A 19,828-nucleotide genomic window follows, 5' to 3' on the forward strand; every position below is an offset into this window, starting at 1 on the left:
GGCACAGCCTCAAAATACGGAGGAGCCAATTTAAAACCGAGTTGAGAAAGAATTTCTTCTCCCAGAGGGTTGTGAATCTGTGGAATTCTCTGCCCAAGGAAGCAGTTGAGGCTGGCTCATTGAATGTTTTCAAGTCAAAGATAGATAGATTTTTAAGCAATAAGGGAATTAAGGGTTATGGGGAGAGGACGGGTAAGTGGAGCTGAGTCCACGACCAGATCAGCCATGATCTTATTGAATGGCGGAGCAGGCTCGAGGGGCTAGATGGCCTACTCCTGTTCCTAATTCTTATGTTCTTATGTTCTTAAATAATGTCAGTGCCCACCTCTGGATGCGGGACGACGCGTTGGTATCGATACCTCTATGCTCTGAAAACAAAGATATGAGCGGCTTGTGATCGGTTTTAAGCTCGAAACGAAGCCCAAACAGATACTGGTGCACCTTTTTAACCCCATATATGCAGGCTAAAGCTTCTTTCTCTACAATGCCATAGGCTCTTTCCGCTTTAGACATGCTTCTCGACGCATATGCAATGGGTTGTAGTTTGCCCGATTCATTGGATTGTTGGAGCACGCAACCAACCCCATGTGATGAAGCATCACAGGCCAATACTAAACGCTTGCACGGGTCATAATGTACCAGCAATTTGTTGGAACAAAGCAGATTTCTAGCCTTTTCAAAGGCCCTGTCTTGAGATGCACACCAAGCCCAGTTGTCGCCTTTTCTGAGCAGCATGTGCAATGGCTCTAATAAGAAATGACCGAAATAGTTGAGAAGACCAAGGAACAAACACAGCTCCGTCACATTCTGGGGTCTGGGTGCATTTTTGATGGCCTCTGTTTTCGAGTCTGTATGAAGCCATCTGCAGCAATCTTCCTTCCCAGGAATTCGACTTCCAGTGCCATAAAGACGCACTTTGAACGTTTCAGTCTGAGCCTCACTTTGTCCAGACGATGTAGAACCTCTTCCAGGTTGTGCAGATGTTCGGTAGTGTCAAGACCTGCGACCAGAATGTTGTCTTGGAACACCACAGTTCCAGGGACGAACTTCAATAAACTCTCCATGTTTCTCTGAAATATGGCTGCAGCCGAGCGAATTCCGAAAGGACACCTGTTGTAAATGAACAGCCCCTTTATGCGTTTTGATGCACGTAAGTTTCTTCGATGATTCAACAAGCTCCTGTTTTAAAGGCCGACGAAAGATCCAATTTGGTGAACGACTTTCCCCCGGCTTGCATTGCAAACAGGTCATCAGCCTTTGGTAACAGGTACTGATCCTGTTTTGAAACTCGGTTGATCGTAACCATGTAGTCTCCACAAATCCTGACAGTTCCATCACTCTTCAGCACAGGAACAATGGGACTAGCCCATTCGTTAAATTCGACCGGTGAAATGACCCCTTCATGTTGGAGTCTGTCCAGTTCGATTTCGACCTTTTTCCTCATCATGTATGGGACCACCCGGGCTTTGTGATGGATGGGTCTTGCATCCGAGTCCAGGTGGATCTGCATCTTGGCTCCCGTGAAGTTGCCGATGCCCGGTTCAAACAGCGAGGGAAATTTGCTCAGCACTTGAGCACACGAAGCGTCATCCACCGATGACAAAGCTTTAATATCGTTCCAGTTCCACTTTATTTTTTTGAGCCAACTCCTGCTGAACAGCGTTGGACCATTGCCTAGAACAATCCACAGATCATGAACTGCCCCATCGTACGACACCTTGACTGCTGCACTGTGTTTAAATCCTCCCAGCATTCGTTCCCAGGCATACTGTGGTGTAGCGGACAGCTCCATGATCTTTAGCAGGAGGCTCTGATTGGCTGCACTGCCAATCACTGGTATGAGCTCTTTGGTGTAGATACGCAATTTTGCATTTACTGGACTCAGCTTGGGTTTCACGGCCTTGGTGTCCCACAGCTTTTCGAAAGTCCTCTGGCTCATAATTGACTGACTTGCACCTGTGTCTAATTCCATTGATACCGGCACGCCGTTCAATTTTACTTCAATCATTATCGGTTGGCTCTTTGTCAGGAACAAATGTACACTATACACTTCCTCCTCGGGTATCCAGAATCAGAGCACACAATTCCGCATTGCCGGATCCGCTCCGGATCGGTCATCATTATCCATGTGGTATGTCGCAGCACGCTTGCTGAGCTGTGAACACATCCGCTGAAGGTGCCCATTTTCGCACAGCCTCAACAAATATACTGTCTGAAACGGCACTGATGAGGCTGATGATTGCCTCCACAACGCCAATAGGGTGAAATCGGATTCATGCCCAATGGCGAACTTCGAGCAGCTACAGGTTTCGCAAACACAGTCGGGTGGGCCCTGCCAGGTGCACCTCTGCCAACCGACAACACAATCTGGTGCACAGTACTTGCTGTGGAGTTCCGACTCTGCGAGGATATCTGCTTTGTACTATCGACCGTGGTCAGGCAAGCCTGGGCGATCGTAATGGCCCTGCTCAGATCCAGCGTCTCCACAGCCAGCAGCTTCCGCGGGATCACCTCGGGTTTAAGCCTATTACAAAGACGTCGCGCAGCATGTCTTCCAACGCGGTTCCAAACTTACACGGCCCAGCGAGATGTCTCAGGTCAGCAACAAATTCCGCTACATCCTGGCACTCATAATGAACATGCTTGTAAAAGCGTTATCTCGAGATAATGATGCCTTCTTTAGGCTTGAGATGGTCCCGAATCAGAGCACACAATTCCTCATTGGTCTTTTCTGTTGGACGTGCAGGTGAGAGCAGATTCTTTATGAGGCCATAGATTTTTGGATCACAAACCGTGAAGAAAACCGCCCTGTGCCTAACTGCGTCAGCATCTTCATCCATCTTATTGGCCACGAAGTACTGGTCGAGGCGATCTGTAAAATCCTCCCAGTCTTCTCCCTCCACGAATCGCTCCAGGATTCCAACGGTGCTCATTTTTCTTTTTGTGTGTGAAAGTTCGTATTGTGCCTTGTCACCAAATGTTGTGTATGCAATAACTCAAAAGGCTTAGTACCTTGAACTCAATCAGGTGCAACCTGACTCTACTTTATTAGCTCTCAAAGTGAGGATTAAACATGGAGGCTTTCTTTATATACAAGGGCTGCACGTGTGTGTCTGTGGCCCAATGACCTCCGAAGGTTGCTCCCCCTGGTGGCAGGTAAACCCAGGCATACATACATTACAGGAACCATACCACGGAATGACAGGTCTGGTTTCTATGAGGTGGGTTTCTCGGCAATGCATTACGGGCGACAGTGAGAGAGAGGGACAGAGTGAGTAAAATATCCCAGAGGGAGAAGCCTCCCCGGGTCTTTCTCAGCCAATACCCAGCCATTATTATCGGCACTAGGGCACTCTCCCTTGTCCACCTGTTTGGGGGGGGGGAATAAGATGGAGTGAAAGGGACAACCATCTAGAATCTGAAATGAGGAGAGCGAGAAACATACAAACAGCAATACCGCATGCCATAAACAATAAGTAAGAAACAAACCTTGATGTGCCCTCCATCATATTCGTATGGGTAGCGACAATCTACTATCACAAACTCATCGATAATATGGTCAAACTCCCCGCCCAGCAAAGCTGACACCTGCAAAACATCCCAGTATAGCAGTGAGATCATTGCTCTCTAATGCAGAGACAACAAAAAATTTTACTGCCAATTAAGTACTTTTGGAGTGTCGTCACTATTGTAATGTGGGAAATGCGGCAGCCAACTTGCGCACAGCAAGCTCCCACAAACACCAATGTGATAATGACCAGATAATCTGTTTTTTTGTTATGTTGATTGAGGGATAAATATTGACCCAGGACACCGGGAATAACTCCCCCTGCTCTTCTTCGATATAGTGCCGCGGGAGATTTTACATCGACCTGAGAGGGCAGTTAGAGCATTGTTTTAATGTTTCATCCGAAAGACGGCACCTCGGGCAGTGCGGCGCTCCCTCAGCACTGTCCCTCCGATAGTGCAGTGCTCCCTCAGCACTGCCCCTCCGACAGTGCACTGGGAGCATCAGCCTGGATTATGTCAGAGACCCAAAGGAAGGGCATGGTGCGGATGAAGACAAGGTTGGAAAAATAAGCACGGGAACATTCCCGCAGCAGCAACATCGAGTGGGGAGCAGATAGTGAGGGGCCTGGCACAACCCTAAAACCAAATGCTCGGTCGAGGAATGATCCAATTTTCTCCTCTCCTGCTCCCGTTGAGATGGTGCCTCTTGCTGGAACACGGACTCCACGGAGCCCGGCTGCTCTCACCCTGAATAGCATGAGTTTAATCAAGGGCCTGCACAGCGAGTGTGTGCAGGCTATTCGACCAGTGGAGCCATCAGAGCTGAACTGCATTCATAAAGGATATAATGGGCATGGAGGAATTGCAGCATAGATTCACCAGAATGATACTGGGGTTAAAAGAGTTAAATTATCAGGACAGGTTGCATAGAAGATGCTTGTATTCCCTTGAGTAGATAATCATTAAGAAAGAAAGAAAGGTTTGCATTTATATATCGCCTTTCACGACCACCGGATGTCTCAAAACGCTTTACAGCCAATGAAGTACTTTTGAAGTCTTGTCACTGTTGTAATGTGGGAAACGCGGCAGCCAATTTGTGCACAGCAAGCTCCCACAGACAGAAATATGACAATGACTAGATAATCTGTTTTTGTTATGTTGTTTGAGGGGTGAATATTGGTCAGGACTCCAGGGATAACTCCCCTGCTGTTCTTCGAAAAAGTGCCATGGGATCATTTACGCCCACCTGAGAGGGCAGACGGGCCTCGGTTTAAAGTCTCATCCGAAAGATGGTGAATTCATTGAGGTGTTTAAGATGATTAAGGGATTTGATTGGATAGATAGAGAGAAACTATTTCCTTGGTGTGAGAGTCCAGAACAAGGGGGCATAAACCTAAAATTAGAGCCAGGCAGTTCAGGGGTGATGTCAGGAAACATTTCTTCACACAAAGGGTAGTGGAAATCTGGGATTCTCTCCCCCCAAAAGCCTTGAGGCGGGGGTCAATTTCAAAACTTTGGCAGAAAAAAAATCAAAGAGCAAGTTATTATTTAAATGGAGAAAAATTGTAAAGTGCCGCAGTACAGCGGGACCTGGGAGTATTGTGCATGAAACACAAAAGGTTAGAATGCAGGTACAGCAAGTGATCAGGAAGGCCAATGGAATTTTGGCCTTTATTGCAAAGGTGATGGAGTATAAAAGCAAGGAAGTCTTGCTACAACTATACAGGGTATTGGTGAGGCCACACCTGGAATACTGCGTACAGCTTTGGTTTCCATATTTACGAAAGGATATACTTGCTTTAGAGGCAGTTCAGAGAAGGTTCACTAGGTAGATTCCGGAGATGAGGGAGTTGACTTGTGAGGAAAGATTGAGTAGGTTGAGCCTCTACTCATTGGAATTCAGAAGAATGAGAGGTGATCTTATCGAAACATATAAGATTATGAGGGGGCTTGATAAGGTGGATGCAGAGAGGATGTTTCCACTGATAAGGGTGACTAGAACTAGGGGGCATAATCTTAGAATAAGAGGCCGCCCATTTAAAACTGAGATGAGGAGGAATTTCTTCTCTCAGAGTGTTGTAAATCTGTGGAATTCGCTGCCTCAGCGAGCTGTGGAAGCTGGGTCACTGAATAAATTTAAGACAGAGATAGACAGTTTCTTAACCGATAAGGGGATAAGGGGTTATGGCGAGCGGGCAGGGAAGTGGACCTGAGTCCATGATCGGATCAGCCATGATCGTATTAAATGGCGGAGCTGGCTCGAGGGGCCATATGGTCTACTCCTGCTCCTATTTCTTATGTTCTTATGTAAAACTGAGATTGATAGATATTTGTTAGGTAAGGGTATTAAGGGTTATGGGACCTGTAATATATGCATCTTATGGGACCTGTAATATATGCATCTATGAGTATGACCTCAGGTTTGTAGAACTGTTGAATTGTGAGTGGCTTAGCCAGCCACGTGATGTTCACAAGACTCAATAAAACCCTAGTCAGTTAGGTCTAGTTCATCCACGATGAGGTATGCAGTTGTGAGCCGAGTGGATGAACTGGTAATGTGTAGTGTGATTGTTAAACCTTTGTTAATAAACCAACTAGTTCTTAATAGCAACGTGTTGCTATGAATTCTTAGGCAAAGAACCCATGAAGCAAATATATTACAGGACCAAGGTGGTTAGATGGAGTTAAGATACAAAACAGCCATGATCTAAGTGAATGGCGGAATGGGCTCGAGGGGCTGAATGGCCTCCTCCTGTTCCTGTCGACTCTGCCCTCGAACCGACATCCACACAAACCCTGGCTGATTTACCCTCGCAAAGGTTGAGCAGGTTGGGCCTATACTCATTGGAGTTTAGAATAATGAGAGGTGATCTTATTGAAATGTATAAGATTCTGAGGGGGCTTGACAAACGTAGATGCAGAGAAGATGTTTCCCCTCATGGGGGAATCTAGAACTAGGGGGCATAGTTTCAGAATAAGGGGTCGCCCATTTAAAATGGAAATGAGGAGGAATTTCTTCTCTCAAAGGGTCGTGATGCTTTGAATTTATCTATCCCAGAGAGCTGTGGAGGCTCGATCATTGAATATATTTAAGGTGGAGACAGACAGATTTTTCAATGATAAGTGACTCAATGGTTATGGGGAGCGGGCAGGGAAGTGGAGTTGAGACCAAGATCAGATCAGCCATGATCTTATTGAATGGCAGAGCAGGCTCGAGGGGCCAAATGGCCGAATCCTGCTCCTATTTGTTAAGTAAGGGCTAGGGCACTAGGGCGGAGGGAACCACTGCTACGTGCACCTCAGCTCGCTCAAACCAAGGCCTAGAATGGGACCTGGGGGGTTCCTTGGTGTATGGCTCAGTCCCACACAGTCTTTGCCGATTGAACAATCGGGAGGCAGCAAGCTGCTAATTTTTCCCACCGTCATTGTGATACTCACTGTCTGAGCTGAAATATATCTCAGATCCTGATGTTTCCCATCTTCCACTGGCAGAACACAGGCCTAGAGCAAGGAACAAGGACACAACAGTCAACACCTGCCTCAATCCTCCATTCTGTTGTGAATTTTCATCTCGCCCAAGGTCAGGGACGTCACAGCTGGGAATGCAGCATTTCCCAATTTCAGGTACCCACTGTCCTATCAAACACTCCCAGGGCAGGTATGCATGGGTTAGATACAGAATAAAGGTCCCTCTACACTGTCCCATCAAACACTCCCAGGACAGGTACAGCACGGGTTAGATACAGAGTAAAGCTCCCTCTATACTGTCCCATCAAACACTCCCAGGGCATGAACAGCACGGGGTTAGATACAGAGTAAAGCTCCCTCTATACTGTCCCATCAGACTCTCCCAGGGCAGGAACAGCACGGGGTTAGATACTGAGTAAAGCTCCCTCTACACTGTCCCATCAAGCACTCCCAGGACAGGTACAGCAATGAGTTAGATACAGAGTAAAGCTCCCTCGACACTGTCCCATCAAACACTCCCAGGGCAGGAAAGCACGGGGTTAGATACAGAGTAAAACTCCCTCTACACTGTCCCATCAAACTCTCCCAGGGCAGGAACAGCACGGGGTTAGATACAGAGTAAAGCTCCCTCTACACTGTCCCATCAAACTCTCCCAGGACAGGAACAGCACGGGGTTAGATAGAGTAAAGCTCCCTTTACACTGTCCCATCAAGCACTCCCAGGGCAGGTACAGCACGGGTTAGATACAGAGTAAAGCTCGCTCTACACTGCCCCATCAAACACTCCCAGGGCAGGTACAGCACAGGTTAGGTACAGAGTAAAGCTCCCTCTACACTGTCCCCATCAAACACTCCCAGGGCAGGCACAGCACGGTTAGATACAGAGTAAAGCTCCCTCTACACTGTCCCATCAAACACTCCCAGGACAGGTACAGCACGGGTTAGATACAGAGTAAAGCTCCCTCTACACTGTCCCAGCAAACGCTCCCAGGGCAGGTACAGCACAGGTTAGATACAGAGTAAAGCTCCCTCTACACTGCGAGCAGGAGGGAGAGGGGGAGGGAATAACAGGGAGCGGAAGATGAAGGGAGAGGAGGGGCCTGAAATGGTTCTTACTTTAGAGAAATCTCCGATAAGGCCTTTCTCATCCGTGTCTGGGATTTGTTTCGCATCGATTTCCTGGGAGCAGGTGCATCGCCGGAGATGATAAACCTGGAAAAAGGATCAGAGACAGGAATCAGAATTGGAATAGTGCAGTGGGATCGCCCGCAATCCTCTTCCCTCAAGGTGCTGGCTTGTCGCTGGGGTACGGGTGTCACGGGCACCGGACACCCTCCGGCACCTCGCCCAGCTGGTTCTATGTGAGTCTCGGCGGGCTATTCCACTGTGGGGACATCGCAAATGTTCAGGAGGTTGATTCCGGAGATGAGGGGATTGTCTTATGAAGAAAGGTTGAGCAGGTTGGGCCAGTACTCATGGGAGTTCAGAAGAATGAGAGGTGATTTTATTGAAATGTGTAAGATTCTGAGGGGGCTTGACAGGGTAGGTGCAGAGAGGATATTTCCCCTCATGGGGGAATCTAGAACTAGGGGGCATAGTTTCAGAATAAGGGGTCGCCATTTAAAACGGAAATGAGGAGGAATTTCTTCTCTCAAAGGGTCGTGAATCTTTGGATTTCGCCACCCCAGAGAGCTGTGGAGGCTGGGACATTGAATATATTTAAGGTGGTGATTAACAGATTTTTGAACGATCAGGGAGTCAAGGGTTATAGGGAGCGGGCAGAGAAGTGGAGTTGAGGCCAGGATCAGATCAGCCATGATCTTATTGAATGGCGGAGCAGGCTTGAGGGGCTAAATGGCCTACTCCTGCTCCTAGTTCTTATATTCTTATTTTCTTATGTACCTGATCCTTTCCTCAAATGAATAGGCTCATACACTTTGCACCAGGGGTCGCTGGATAGTGGTCGGGAGCAGAAATCCGGTTTGATTTAGATTTCTTCTCCTACTTTTGGACTCTGAGGCTAAGAATTGATCTCCTACAAGACCCTGCGAGCACAGACCCCCATCCCACCACATTGTGGGGGAAATCACAGACCCCCGTCCCATCATCGTGTGTGGGGGAATCACAGACACAGACCCCCGTCCCATCACTGTGCGTGTGGGGGAATCACAGACACAGATCCCCGTCCCATCACCGTGTGTGTGTGGGGGAATCACAGGCACAGACCCCCGTCCCATTACCGTGTGTGGGGGAATTACAGACACAGACCCCCGTCCCATCACCACGTGTGTGGGGGAATCACAGACACAGAACCCCGTCCCATCAACGTGTGTGTGGGGGAATCACAGACACAGACCCCCGTCCCATCACTGTGTGTGTGGGGGAATCACAGACACAGACCCCCGATCCATCACCGCGTATGTGGGGGAATCACAGACACAGATCCCCGTCCCATCACCGTGTGTGTGTGGGGGAATCACAGACACAGACCCCCTTCCCATTACCGTGTGTGGGGGAATCACAGACACAGACCCCCGTCCCATCACTGTGTGTGGGGGAATCACAGACACAGACCCCCGTCCCATCACCGTGTGTGGGGGGGAATCACAGACACAGACCCCCGTCCCATCACCGTGTGTGTGGGGGAATCACAGACACAGACCCCTGTCCCATCACTGTGTGTGGGGGAATCACAGACACAGACCCCCGTCCCATCACCGTGTGTGGGGGGGAATCACAGACACAGACCCCCGTCCCATCACCGTGTGTCGGGGGGAATCACAGACACAGGCCGTGACCTGTGATGACGGTGAGTGATTATCCCTTCTGCGCAATCGTGGCAAAAAGTAACTGTCATGTATTCAACCAGCATTGTAACCCATTGTAACGCAGCATGGATTCATGAAAAGGAAATCATGTTTAACTAACTTACTGGAATTCTTTGAGGATATAACGAGCATGGTGGATAGAGGTGTACCGATGGATGTGGTGTATTTAGATTTCCAAAAGGCATTCGATAAGGTGCCACACAAAAGGTTACTGCAGAAGATAAAGTTACGCGGAGTCAGAGGAAATGTATTAGCATGGATAGAGAATTGGCTGGCGAACAGAAAACAGAGAGTCGGGATAAATGGGTCCTTTTCCGGTTGGAAATCAGTGGTTAGTGGTGTGCCACAGGTATCAGTGCTGGGACCACAACTGTTTACAATATACATAGATGACCTAGAGGAGGGGACAGAGTGTAGTGCAACAAAATTTGCAGATGACACTAAGATTAGTGGGAAAGCGGGTTGTGTAGAGGACTCAGAGAGGCTGCAAGGAGATTTGGATAGGTTAAGCGAATGGGCTAAGGTTTGGCAGATGGAATACAATGTCGGAAAGTGTGAAGTCATCCACCTTGGGAAAAAAACAGTAAAAGGGAATATTATTTGAATGGTGTGGTGCAGAGGGACCTGGGAGTCCTTGTGCATGAAACTCTTTTAAGTTTACCTGAAAATAAACATAAACATTAAAACCATGCCACCCGCCTGGGTGACACAGCAGACATTTTCAAGGCCCCTTTTTTTCCTTTTTTTTCTATTTTTGGTTTTTTTTTGGGGCGCTAAAATCAAATTTTTCCAGTGCCCCCTATAAAAGGGGAGGGGGACACTAAAAGCACCGGCAATGAAAACAAATTACACTTTAAAACGTAAAATCAAATTAAAATTTGGTTGCCGGGCGTGATGATGCACTCCAGGTTAGTTTGCAGGTGCAGCAGGTAATCAGGAAGGCAAATGGAATGTTGGCCTTCATTGCGAGAGGGATGGAGTACAAAAGCAGGGAGATGTTGCTGCAATTGTACAGGGTATTGGTGAGGCCGCACCTGGAGTACTGCGTGCAGTTTTGGTCACCTTACTTAAGGAAGGATATACTGGCTTTGGAAGGGGTACAGAGACGATTCACTAGGCTGATTCGAGAAATGAGGGGGTTACCTTATGATGATAGATTGAGTAGACTGGGTCTTTACTCCTTGGAGTTCAGAAGGATGAGGGGTGATCTTATAGAAACATTTAAAATCATGAAAGGGATAGACAAGATAGAGGCAGAGAGGTTGTTTCCATTGGTGGGGGAGACTAAAACTAGGGGGCACAGCCTCAAAATACGGAGGAGCCAATTTAAAACCGAGTTGAGAAGGAATTTCTTCTCCCAGAGGGTTGTGAATCTGTGGAATTCTCTGCCCAAGGAAGCAGTTGAGGCTGGCTCATTGAATGTTTTCAAGTCAAAGATAGATAGATTTTTAAGCAATAAGGGAATTAAGGGTTACGGGGAGAGGACGGGTAAGTGGAGCCGAGTCCACGGCCAGATCAGCCATGATCTTATTGAATGGCGGAGCAGGCTCGAGGGGCTAGATGGCCTACTCCTGTTCCTAATTCTTATGTTCTTATGTTATGTATAAACTGACCTAAGTTGTACACTGTGAGAACACTGACCACTAGGTGGGAGACTCTCCTAACCTGGACCTTCAGGTATAAAAGGGGAAGCTCCACCCACCTTGATGACTTGAGTGCTAAGGAATAAAGGACAGGTCACAGACTGACCTTCTCTCAAGCATGGGCCTCGTGTGCATTTATACTATGTAGTAAGGACGTATCAATGGCGACAAGAAACTGGGATTTAAACCACGCGAGCATGGCTACTAGCAGAACAGACGAGAGGTACTGTGTTAAGGAATGGTTGGGACAGAGATTCAACATTGTTAAAGCAGCACACAGTTCTCCAGGCAGACAAGGGCAGTCAGGCATGCCCCAACATGTAGTCGAACCCAGAGGGGGAGTTCGACAGAGACAATGGCAAGCTGAACAGCGATTCACGCCATTGCAAGGGACAATGCGGCCAGTAATGGGGCCATCAACACCTGTTAATGGTGCACTCAAGGACAATAACAGGGGCAGTCAGGGACGATCGACTGGCGTGGAGGCGTGGAGGCATACATTCAGCCGGAGTTTGCAGAGATGAGCAAAATACCTGCAGAAATTGCAGAAATGGACACTGGGGGAAATCGCTGGAAGCTGAAGTTCAGCGAGTACATGTGGAGCACGTATACAGTTCATACACCAGGACGCCACCGATAATGATGAAAGTGCTCCTCAATGGCATCCCAGTATCAATGGAGTTAGACACGGGTGCCAGCCAGTCCCTGATGGGTATCAAACAGTTCGAAAAGTTGTGGGCATCCAAGGCCAGGAGGCCAAAATTATCGCCGATTGACGCACAGCTACGGACTTACACAAAGCAGATCATTCCGGTGCTCGGCAGCGCCACCGTAGTCGTGACCCACAAAGATTCGGAGATCAGGTTGCCACTCTGGATTGTCCCGGGGACGGGCCCGCACTGCTGGGGAGGAGTTGGCTTGCTGTCATGAACTGGAAATGGGGCGATGTCAATGCAATTTCTTCTGTGGAGCGAGTATCATGCTCACAGATCCTGGACAAATTTGACTCATTATTTCAACCCGGCATTGGCACTTTCATCGGGGCCAAGACAGTGATTCACATAAACCCGGACGCCAGACCAGTACACCACAAGGCCAGAGCGGTGCCGTACGTGATGCGGGAAAAGATAGAAGGCGAATTGGACCGCCTGTTGAGGGAAGGCATTATCTCGCCAGTCGAATTCAGTGACTGGGCGAGCCCGATTGTGCCGGTGCTCAAGGCGGATGGGTCGGTCAGGATATGTGGCGATTACAAGGCCACCATCAATCGGGTGTCACTCCAAGACCAGTACCCGCTACCGAGAGCGGAGGACCTCTTTGCGACGCTATCCGGTGGCAAACTTTTTTCAAAATTGTACCTGACCTCAGCTTACATGACCCAGGAGCTGGCGAGTGAGTCGAAGAAGCTGACCACCATCATGACACACAAGGGGTTGTTTGAGTACAACAGATGTCCGTTCGGGATTCGCTCGGCCGCCGCGATCTTCCAACGAAATATGGAAAGCCTCCTCAAGTCGATTCCAGGGACAGTGGTTTTTCAGGACGACATCCTCATTACGGGTTACGATACTGAAGAACACCTCCACAACCTGGAGGAGGTGCTACGCAGACTGGACCGGGTAGGTCTGCGACTGAAAAAGGCGAAGTGTGTCTTCCTAGCTCCAGAGGTAGAATTCCTGGGGACGAGGGTAGCAGCAGACGGGATCAGACCTACTGCGTCCAAAACGGAAGCGATCCAGAGAGCACCCAGACCCCGTAACACGACGGAGCTGCGTTCGTTCCTGGGGCTCCTGAACTATTTTGGTAACTTTCTTCCCAAATTGAGCATGCTGCTAGAACCGCTACAAGTGCTCCTACGCAAAGGTCGCAAATGGGTCTTGGGGGACAGCCAGGAAAGAGCTTTTAATAGAGCACGCAATTTGTTATGTTCCAACAATCTGTTAACGCTATATGACTCATGTAAGAAACTTATGTTAACGTGCGATGCGTCGTCCTATGGTGTCGGGTGTGTGTTGCAGCATGTCAATGCCAAGGGTCACTTACAGCCGGTAGCTTATGCCTCCAGGAGTCTGTCCCAGGCAGAAAGGGGCTACGGGATGGTAGAAAAGGAGGCGCTTGCATGTGTATATGCGGTAACGAAAATGCACCAGTACCTGTTTGGCAGGAAATTTGAGCTGGAGACAGATCACAAACCCCTAACGTCCCTTTTGGCCGACAACAAGGCCATAAATGCAAACGCATCGGCCCGCATACAGAGGTGGGCACTCACGTTAGCTGCCTATGACTACACAATTCGGCACAGACCGGGCACCGAAAACTGCGCCGATGCACTCAGCAGGCTCCCACTAGCCACCACTGAGGGGGCTACCGAGCATGGTGCTGAGATGGTCATGGCTGTTGAAGCTTTCGGAAGCGAAGGCTCACCCGTGACAGCACGTCAGATTAAAGTCTGGACAAATAGAGACCCGCTATTGTCTCTAGTCAAGAAATGTGTCCTGAATGGGGACTGGGCAGCCACGTACAGGGCATGCCCTGAGAAATTTAAACCATTTCACAGGCGCAAGGATGAACTCTCGATTCAGGCCAATTGCCTACTGTGGGAAAACCGCGTAGTCATGCCCCAGATGGGCAGAGAGGTGTTTATCAGAGAACTTCACAATGGGCACCCGGGCATTGTCACGATGAAGGCAATTGCCAGGTCACACGTTTGGTGGCCAGGGATAGACGCAGATCTGGAACTTTGTGTTCGCAGGTGCAACACGTGTGCCCAGCTGGGCCATGCGCCCAGGGAAGCCCCCCTTAGCCCCTGGCCATGGCCCGCCAAGCCTTGGTCACGCATCCATGTGGACTACGCAGGTCCTTTCATGGGGAAAATGTTTTTGGTAGTAGTAGACACCTACTCCAAATGGATCGAGTGTGACATTTTAAATTCAAGCACATCCTCTGCCACGGTAGAAAGTCTACGGGCAATGTTCGCCGCCCACGATCTACCGGACATCTTGGTCAGCGACAATGGCCCGTGCTTCACAAGCACTGAATTCCAGGACTTTATGGCAGGCAATGGAATTAACCATGTTAGAACGGCACCGTTCAAGCCGGCCTCAAACGGCCAGGCAGAACGAGCAGTGCAGATAATCAAACAGGGGATGCTCAGATTCCAAGGGGGTTCCCTACAAACCCGCTTATCACGCCTCCTGTTGGCCTATAGATCCCGACCACACTCGCTCACAGGGGTTCCACCCGCAGAGCTACTAATGAAAAGGACGCTCAAAACCCGATTATCCCTTATACACCCCACCATGAAAGAAATTGTCGAGAGCAGGCGCCAGTCACAATATCACTACCATGACAGGAATGCGAGGGCGCGATGTATTGATGTAAATGATCCTGTTTTTGTCCTCAACTACGCTGCAGGGCCCAAATGGCTCGCAGGCACTGTGGTTGCCAAAGAGGGAAATAGGATTCTGGTAGTTAAACTTACCAATGGACAAATCTGCCGCAAACATGTGGATCAAACAAAAAGGAGGTTCAGCAACCCCATAGAAGAAGCAGAGGAAGAACACGATATAGAGTTCACTCCACCACAGGTGACCGAACACCGGAAACAAAGGGAGGAGAGCCCAGTCACTGTGGGCAGTCCGGACAGGCCTGAGGCACTGCAAACAGCAGACACTCAGGCCAGCGCCCAACAACCGGAGCCCCAACTCAGGCGCTCTACAAGGGAGCGTAAACCACCAGAGAGACTCAACCTGTGATCCCAATAAGACTTTGGGGGAGAGGTGATGTCATGTATTCAACCAGCATTGTAACCCATGTATAAACTGACCTAAGTTGTACACCGTGAGAACACTGACCACGAGGTGGGAGACACTCCTAACCTGGACCTTCAGGTATAAAAGGGGAAGCTCCACCCACCTTGATGACTTGAGTGCTAAGGAATAAAGGACAGGTCACAGACTGACCTTCTCTCAAGCATGGGCCTCGTGTGCATTTATACTGTGTAATAAGGACGTATCAGTAACCAAGGCAGCGATAACAGCTTCCCCGCGGATCAAAACGTTTACCCATCTCCGCTCCGTCTCCCAGTTCCCACGGAAGCTGCTTTTCCTTTTTTTCTGAGCTGGAGTTTGATGTCCGTTTTCTTGTTCGGTGCGTTTTCCGCTAAGCTGGGTCAGAGGGAAGGAGACAGCAGACCCCCGTCGCGCGTGGCTACTGTCCTGTCGGGAGGGGAATCAAGCAAAACAGCAAACTATTCAGATCAGAGAGAACTCCACAGGCATGGAATTGAATTTAGACAAAGATTCTAACTTAACATTTGAGGTGGGAATGTGCTCAGCAAAGAGGGGATCGTGGGGGCTGAGGAATACAATATTCTGCAATTTCAGTCTCACTCCCCGGGCAGGTACAGCACGGGGTTAGATAGAGAGTAAAGCTCCCTCTACACTGTCCATCAAACACTCCCATGGCAGGTACAGCACGAGTTAGATACAGAGTAAAGTTCCCTCTACACTATCCCATCAAAATTTCCCAGGGCAGGTACAGCACGAGTTAGATACAGAGTAAAGCTCCCTCTACACTGTCCCATCAAACACTCCCAGGGGCAGGTACAGCATGGGTTAGATACTAAGTAAAGCTCCCTCTACATTGTCCCATCAAACACATGCATGGGGTTCCCCAATGGTTCTGTGGGCAGATGAACCACCCAGTATGGTACTGACCCATCCAGACTACGTAGATCGCAAATTCCATCCAAGGTCTGTCTTGAGTTGATCTGTGCTGGATTGGGCTGTTGGAGTGCTATAACTGACCTTGTTGTCTCTGGGATAGGGAGAGGAAGATCTTTGAGCCAGGATTCCTGCTCCTGATCAGTACCGGGTGAGTTTTGCTGCAAAATGTGTGCGTAACCCAGATGGGGAGAGGATCTGACAACTCAACAGCTGAATAGCCAACGCTCACCATCATGGCTCACGCGAAGAATGAACATGTGGGAGACGTAGCAGAAAGAATTAGAGGGGAGTTGTTGAGAAATGTTTTCACCCAGAGGGTGTTGCGTGTCTGGAATTCATTGCCTGAAAGGGTGAAATCCTTATCATATTGGGGTACTTGGATCTGCACTTGACTACGGACCAAGACCTGGAAAGGATCTGGGTGTCCTCGTACATGAAACACAAAAAATTAGCATGCAGGTACAGTAAGTAATCAGGAAGGCAAATGAAATGTTGGCCTTTATTGCAAGGGGTTTTGAGTATAAAAGCAGGGAAGTCCTGCTACAACGGTACAGGGTATTGGTGAGGCCACACCTGGAGTACTGTGTACAGTTTTAGTCTACGTATTTAAGGAGGGATATACTTGCATCGGAGGCAGTTCAGAGAAGGTTCGCGAGGTTGATTCTTGAGATGAAGGGGTTGTCGGTATGAGGAAAATATGAGCAGGTTGGGCTTGTACTCATTGGAGTTTAGAAGAATGAAAGGTGATCTTATTGAAACATAAGATTCTCGGGGGGCTTGAGAGGGTGGATGCTGAGCGGATGTTTCCCCTCATGGGGGAATCTAGAACTAGGGGGCATAGTTTCAGAATAAGGGGTTGCCCATTTAACACGATGAGAAAGAATTAATTTTCTTAGAGGGTCGTGAATCTGTGGAATTCTCTGCCCCAGAGAGCTGTGGAGGCTGGGTCATTGAATATATTTAAGATGGAGATAGACAGATTTTTGAATGATAAGGTAGTCAAGGGTTATGGGGAGCGGGCAGGAAAGTGGAGTTGAGGCCAAGATCAGATCAGCCATGATCTTATTGAATGGCGGAGCAGGCTCGAGGGGTCTACTCCTGCTCCTATTTCTTAATGATCTTATGTAAGTGGGATTAGGCTAGATAGCTCTTTTTTGGTCGGCAAAGACACAATGGGCCAAATGGCCCCCATCTGCGCTGCAAATTTCCATGATTCTATGATATGAAATGCCCAGCCAGTTTTAGAACTGGACCCCGCCACCACCAGCAGCTGGGCAGAATAGGAGATAAAATAACCGCGAGCAAAAACAAAATAAAAAGATGGAGCGTTCAATCTCACATTTTCCTTTTCTGGTTGTTGCAAATTTCCCTCTGTCTTCATCTGTATTTTATCCAGGAGTCTTCTCTATGCAATTAAACCAGTGAAAGTTTTAGAAAGAAAAGAAAGAACTTACATTTATTTGGGGCCTTTAACAATCTCAGGACGTCTCAAAGTGCTTCACAGCCAATGAAGTACATTTTGAAGTGTAGTCACTGTTGTAATGTGGGAAACGTGGCAGCCAATTTGTGCACAAGCAAGCTCCCACATGCCGCAATGTGATAATGAACAGATTAACTGTTTTACTGATGATGACTGAGGGATAAATATTGGCCCAGGACACCGGGGATAACTCCTCTGCTCTTCTTCGAAATAGTGGCCATGGGATCTTTTACGTCCACCCGAGAGGACAGACGGGGCCTCGGTTTAACGTCTCATCCGAAAGACGGCACCTTTGACAGTGCAGCACTCCCTCAGCACTGCACTGGGAGTGTCGACCTAGATTTTTGTGCTCAAGTCTCTGGAGTGGGACTTGAACCTATTTTCTTCATTTTCAGTATCCTGCTTTTTGTGACCGAGTCTAATGCAGTTACACAAAAGGTCTCAGTGCTGATCCAAGAAGCAAGGGTGCTACCTACCGAGCCAAGGCTCATTGTCAGCATATAGGAGGAGATCGCAATCTACAAAACCAAACACCTATATTCTTTTCAACAAAATTCTCACATCTGCAGCCACTTCCTGTTTTTGCTACTTGACTCCCTGTCGGCACCTTTTTGTCACACGGTTGTGTCAATTTTTTTCTTTGTGCGTTATCATGTCCATATTTGTTACGGGTTTTATCTTTGTAAAGACTTCACTCCGATTGCACGATCTGGGCAGACGTTTCCCACTTCGCTCTGAAAATATTTCCTGAAAATTTTTTCAATTACCATTTGTTTTCTCACTAACTGAAATTTTTAGAGGCCGAAATTTGGCCTCCCGGTAAGGCTGATATTAAAGCGGCGGCCATGGGGTGGTGTGGAATGGCCGCCGACTTGCGACGGACTGGCCAGCGATCGTGAAATACACCTCAGGGCTGTTTGCAGCGTTGTGACGATCCGCTCCGCTCCCCCAACTTCTACAGATGCGTCCTTAACGATGTCATCAAAGTATGCACCAAAACGGAGCCGCCCGGGAGGCAAATTCTCCTCCAAAAGTCTTCCGGTTGCCAGCCAGTGCCCCTGACAGCGTTTTGTGTCGGTGCACTCCTTGTTGGGCCTTGTTGGTTGGCGGCATGGCCGCCCTTAAAGGGCGCCATTTTATCTTTTGTTGTCTGCCGACTGCCAGGTCAGACCCGACAATTATGCCCCCAGGTTCGGCCGGGCCGCCAACAGGCAGCCTGACACACACCCCACCCTCTTGGATACCAGACCGATGGCCTGGCCGAAACCCTCCCTGGTGGCCCAGTGGACCTAACTTAAAAATAAGCAGAGCTTGCGCCGGCCCACCCCGTTAGTGACGCCCACTACGCTCCGCTCCCAAGATGAGGCCACTTCAACCCTACTGGAAAAAAAAATACGAAGGGCTGAATTTTGATGGATAGGCGCCAAATCCATTGCGACAGCCAGAACACTTCGAAAACGATAGGTGCGCCCCGTTTCACGGGGAGGTGAATTTCTATCCCCTAATGTCCAAAAATAAGAGCTTACACAAAATTTAAAATTGAATATTTGATAATAATGCTACTACATTCATCAATTGAATTATTTCTTGTGGGGGTTTTTTGGTGATTTTATTAAAGTTTTTTTTCTTAAAGGCCGCAGCCTCTCCCAGAAGCCTGGGATTGGAGTTGGTAATTTTGCCTAGAATTGTGACATTGTGATCTGACTTTGGATTGTGCCAAGATGTATCAGTACGGTTCAGTCTGCTCCACTGGGGAACATTGGTTCTTTACCTTCTTGTAGTTTCTGCTCAAAGGTTTTTCAAAATGATTTGAATCTTTTTTTCAGGTAAAAGACATACGGAGTTATTTTTTTAAATAGAGAGGCTGTGTGAGGAGAGAGGAAAAGAAAAGGGGGCAGGCAATTGATTATATATCCATTGTATCTTTAGTTTTCTGATCTATACACTTCAGAAAGTGCATTAAATCAGATAGACAAAGTGATTTCCTCATTACAATTGAGTTTTTCTTTCAAAAAGATTATTTAAAGTTTGAATCAAACAGGCTCTTATTATTCTGATTATCACCTGTGTTGTGTTGATAACAACAATTTGCATTTATATAGCGCCTTTAACATAGAACAACGTCCCAAAGCTCTTCACACAAATATTATCAAACAAAATTTGACACCGAGC

General features: G+C 48.2%; 1 protein-coding gene across 1 annotated transcript in view; it reads right to left on the reverse strand.

Moving 5' to 3' along the window:
* The window catches only part of cdc25d (cell division cycle 25 homolog d), a 64,971-nt gene that overhangs the window by 16,304 nt on the left and 28,839 nt on the right, over nucleotides 1-19,828 (reverse strand). Inside the window, exons 6-10 of the mRNA XM_070876439.1 lie at nucleotides 17,516-17,581; nucleotides 15,514-15,666; nucleotides 8,095-8,190; nucleotides 6,949-7,011; nucleotides 3,490-3,588 (exon numbers count right to left, since the gene is read on the reverse strand). Coding sequence (XP_070732540.1) covers nucleotides 3,490-3,588; nucleotides 6,949-7,011; nucleotides 8,095-8,190; nucleotides 15,514-15,666; nucleotides 17,516-17,581 — 477 coding nt within the window. The remainder of the gene's footprint in view (nucleotides 1-3,489; nucleotides 3,589-6,948; nucleotides 7,012-8,094; nucleotides 8,191-15,513; nucleotides 15,667-17,515; nucleotides 17,582-19,828) is intronic.

Source organism: Pristiophorus japonicus, chromosome 3 (genome assembly GCF_044704955.1).
Source record: "Pristiophorus japonicus isolate sPriJap1 chromosome 3, sPriJap1.hap1, whole genome shotgun sequence".
NCBI classification, from domain to species: Eukaryota; Metazoa; Chordata; class Chondrichthyes; family Pristiophoridae; genus Pristiophorus; species Pristiophorus japonicus.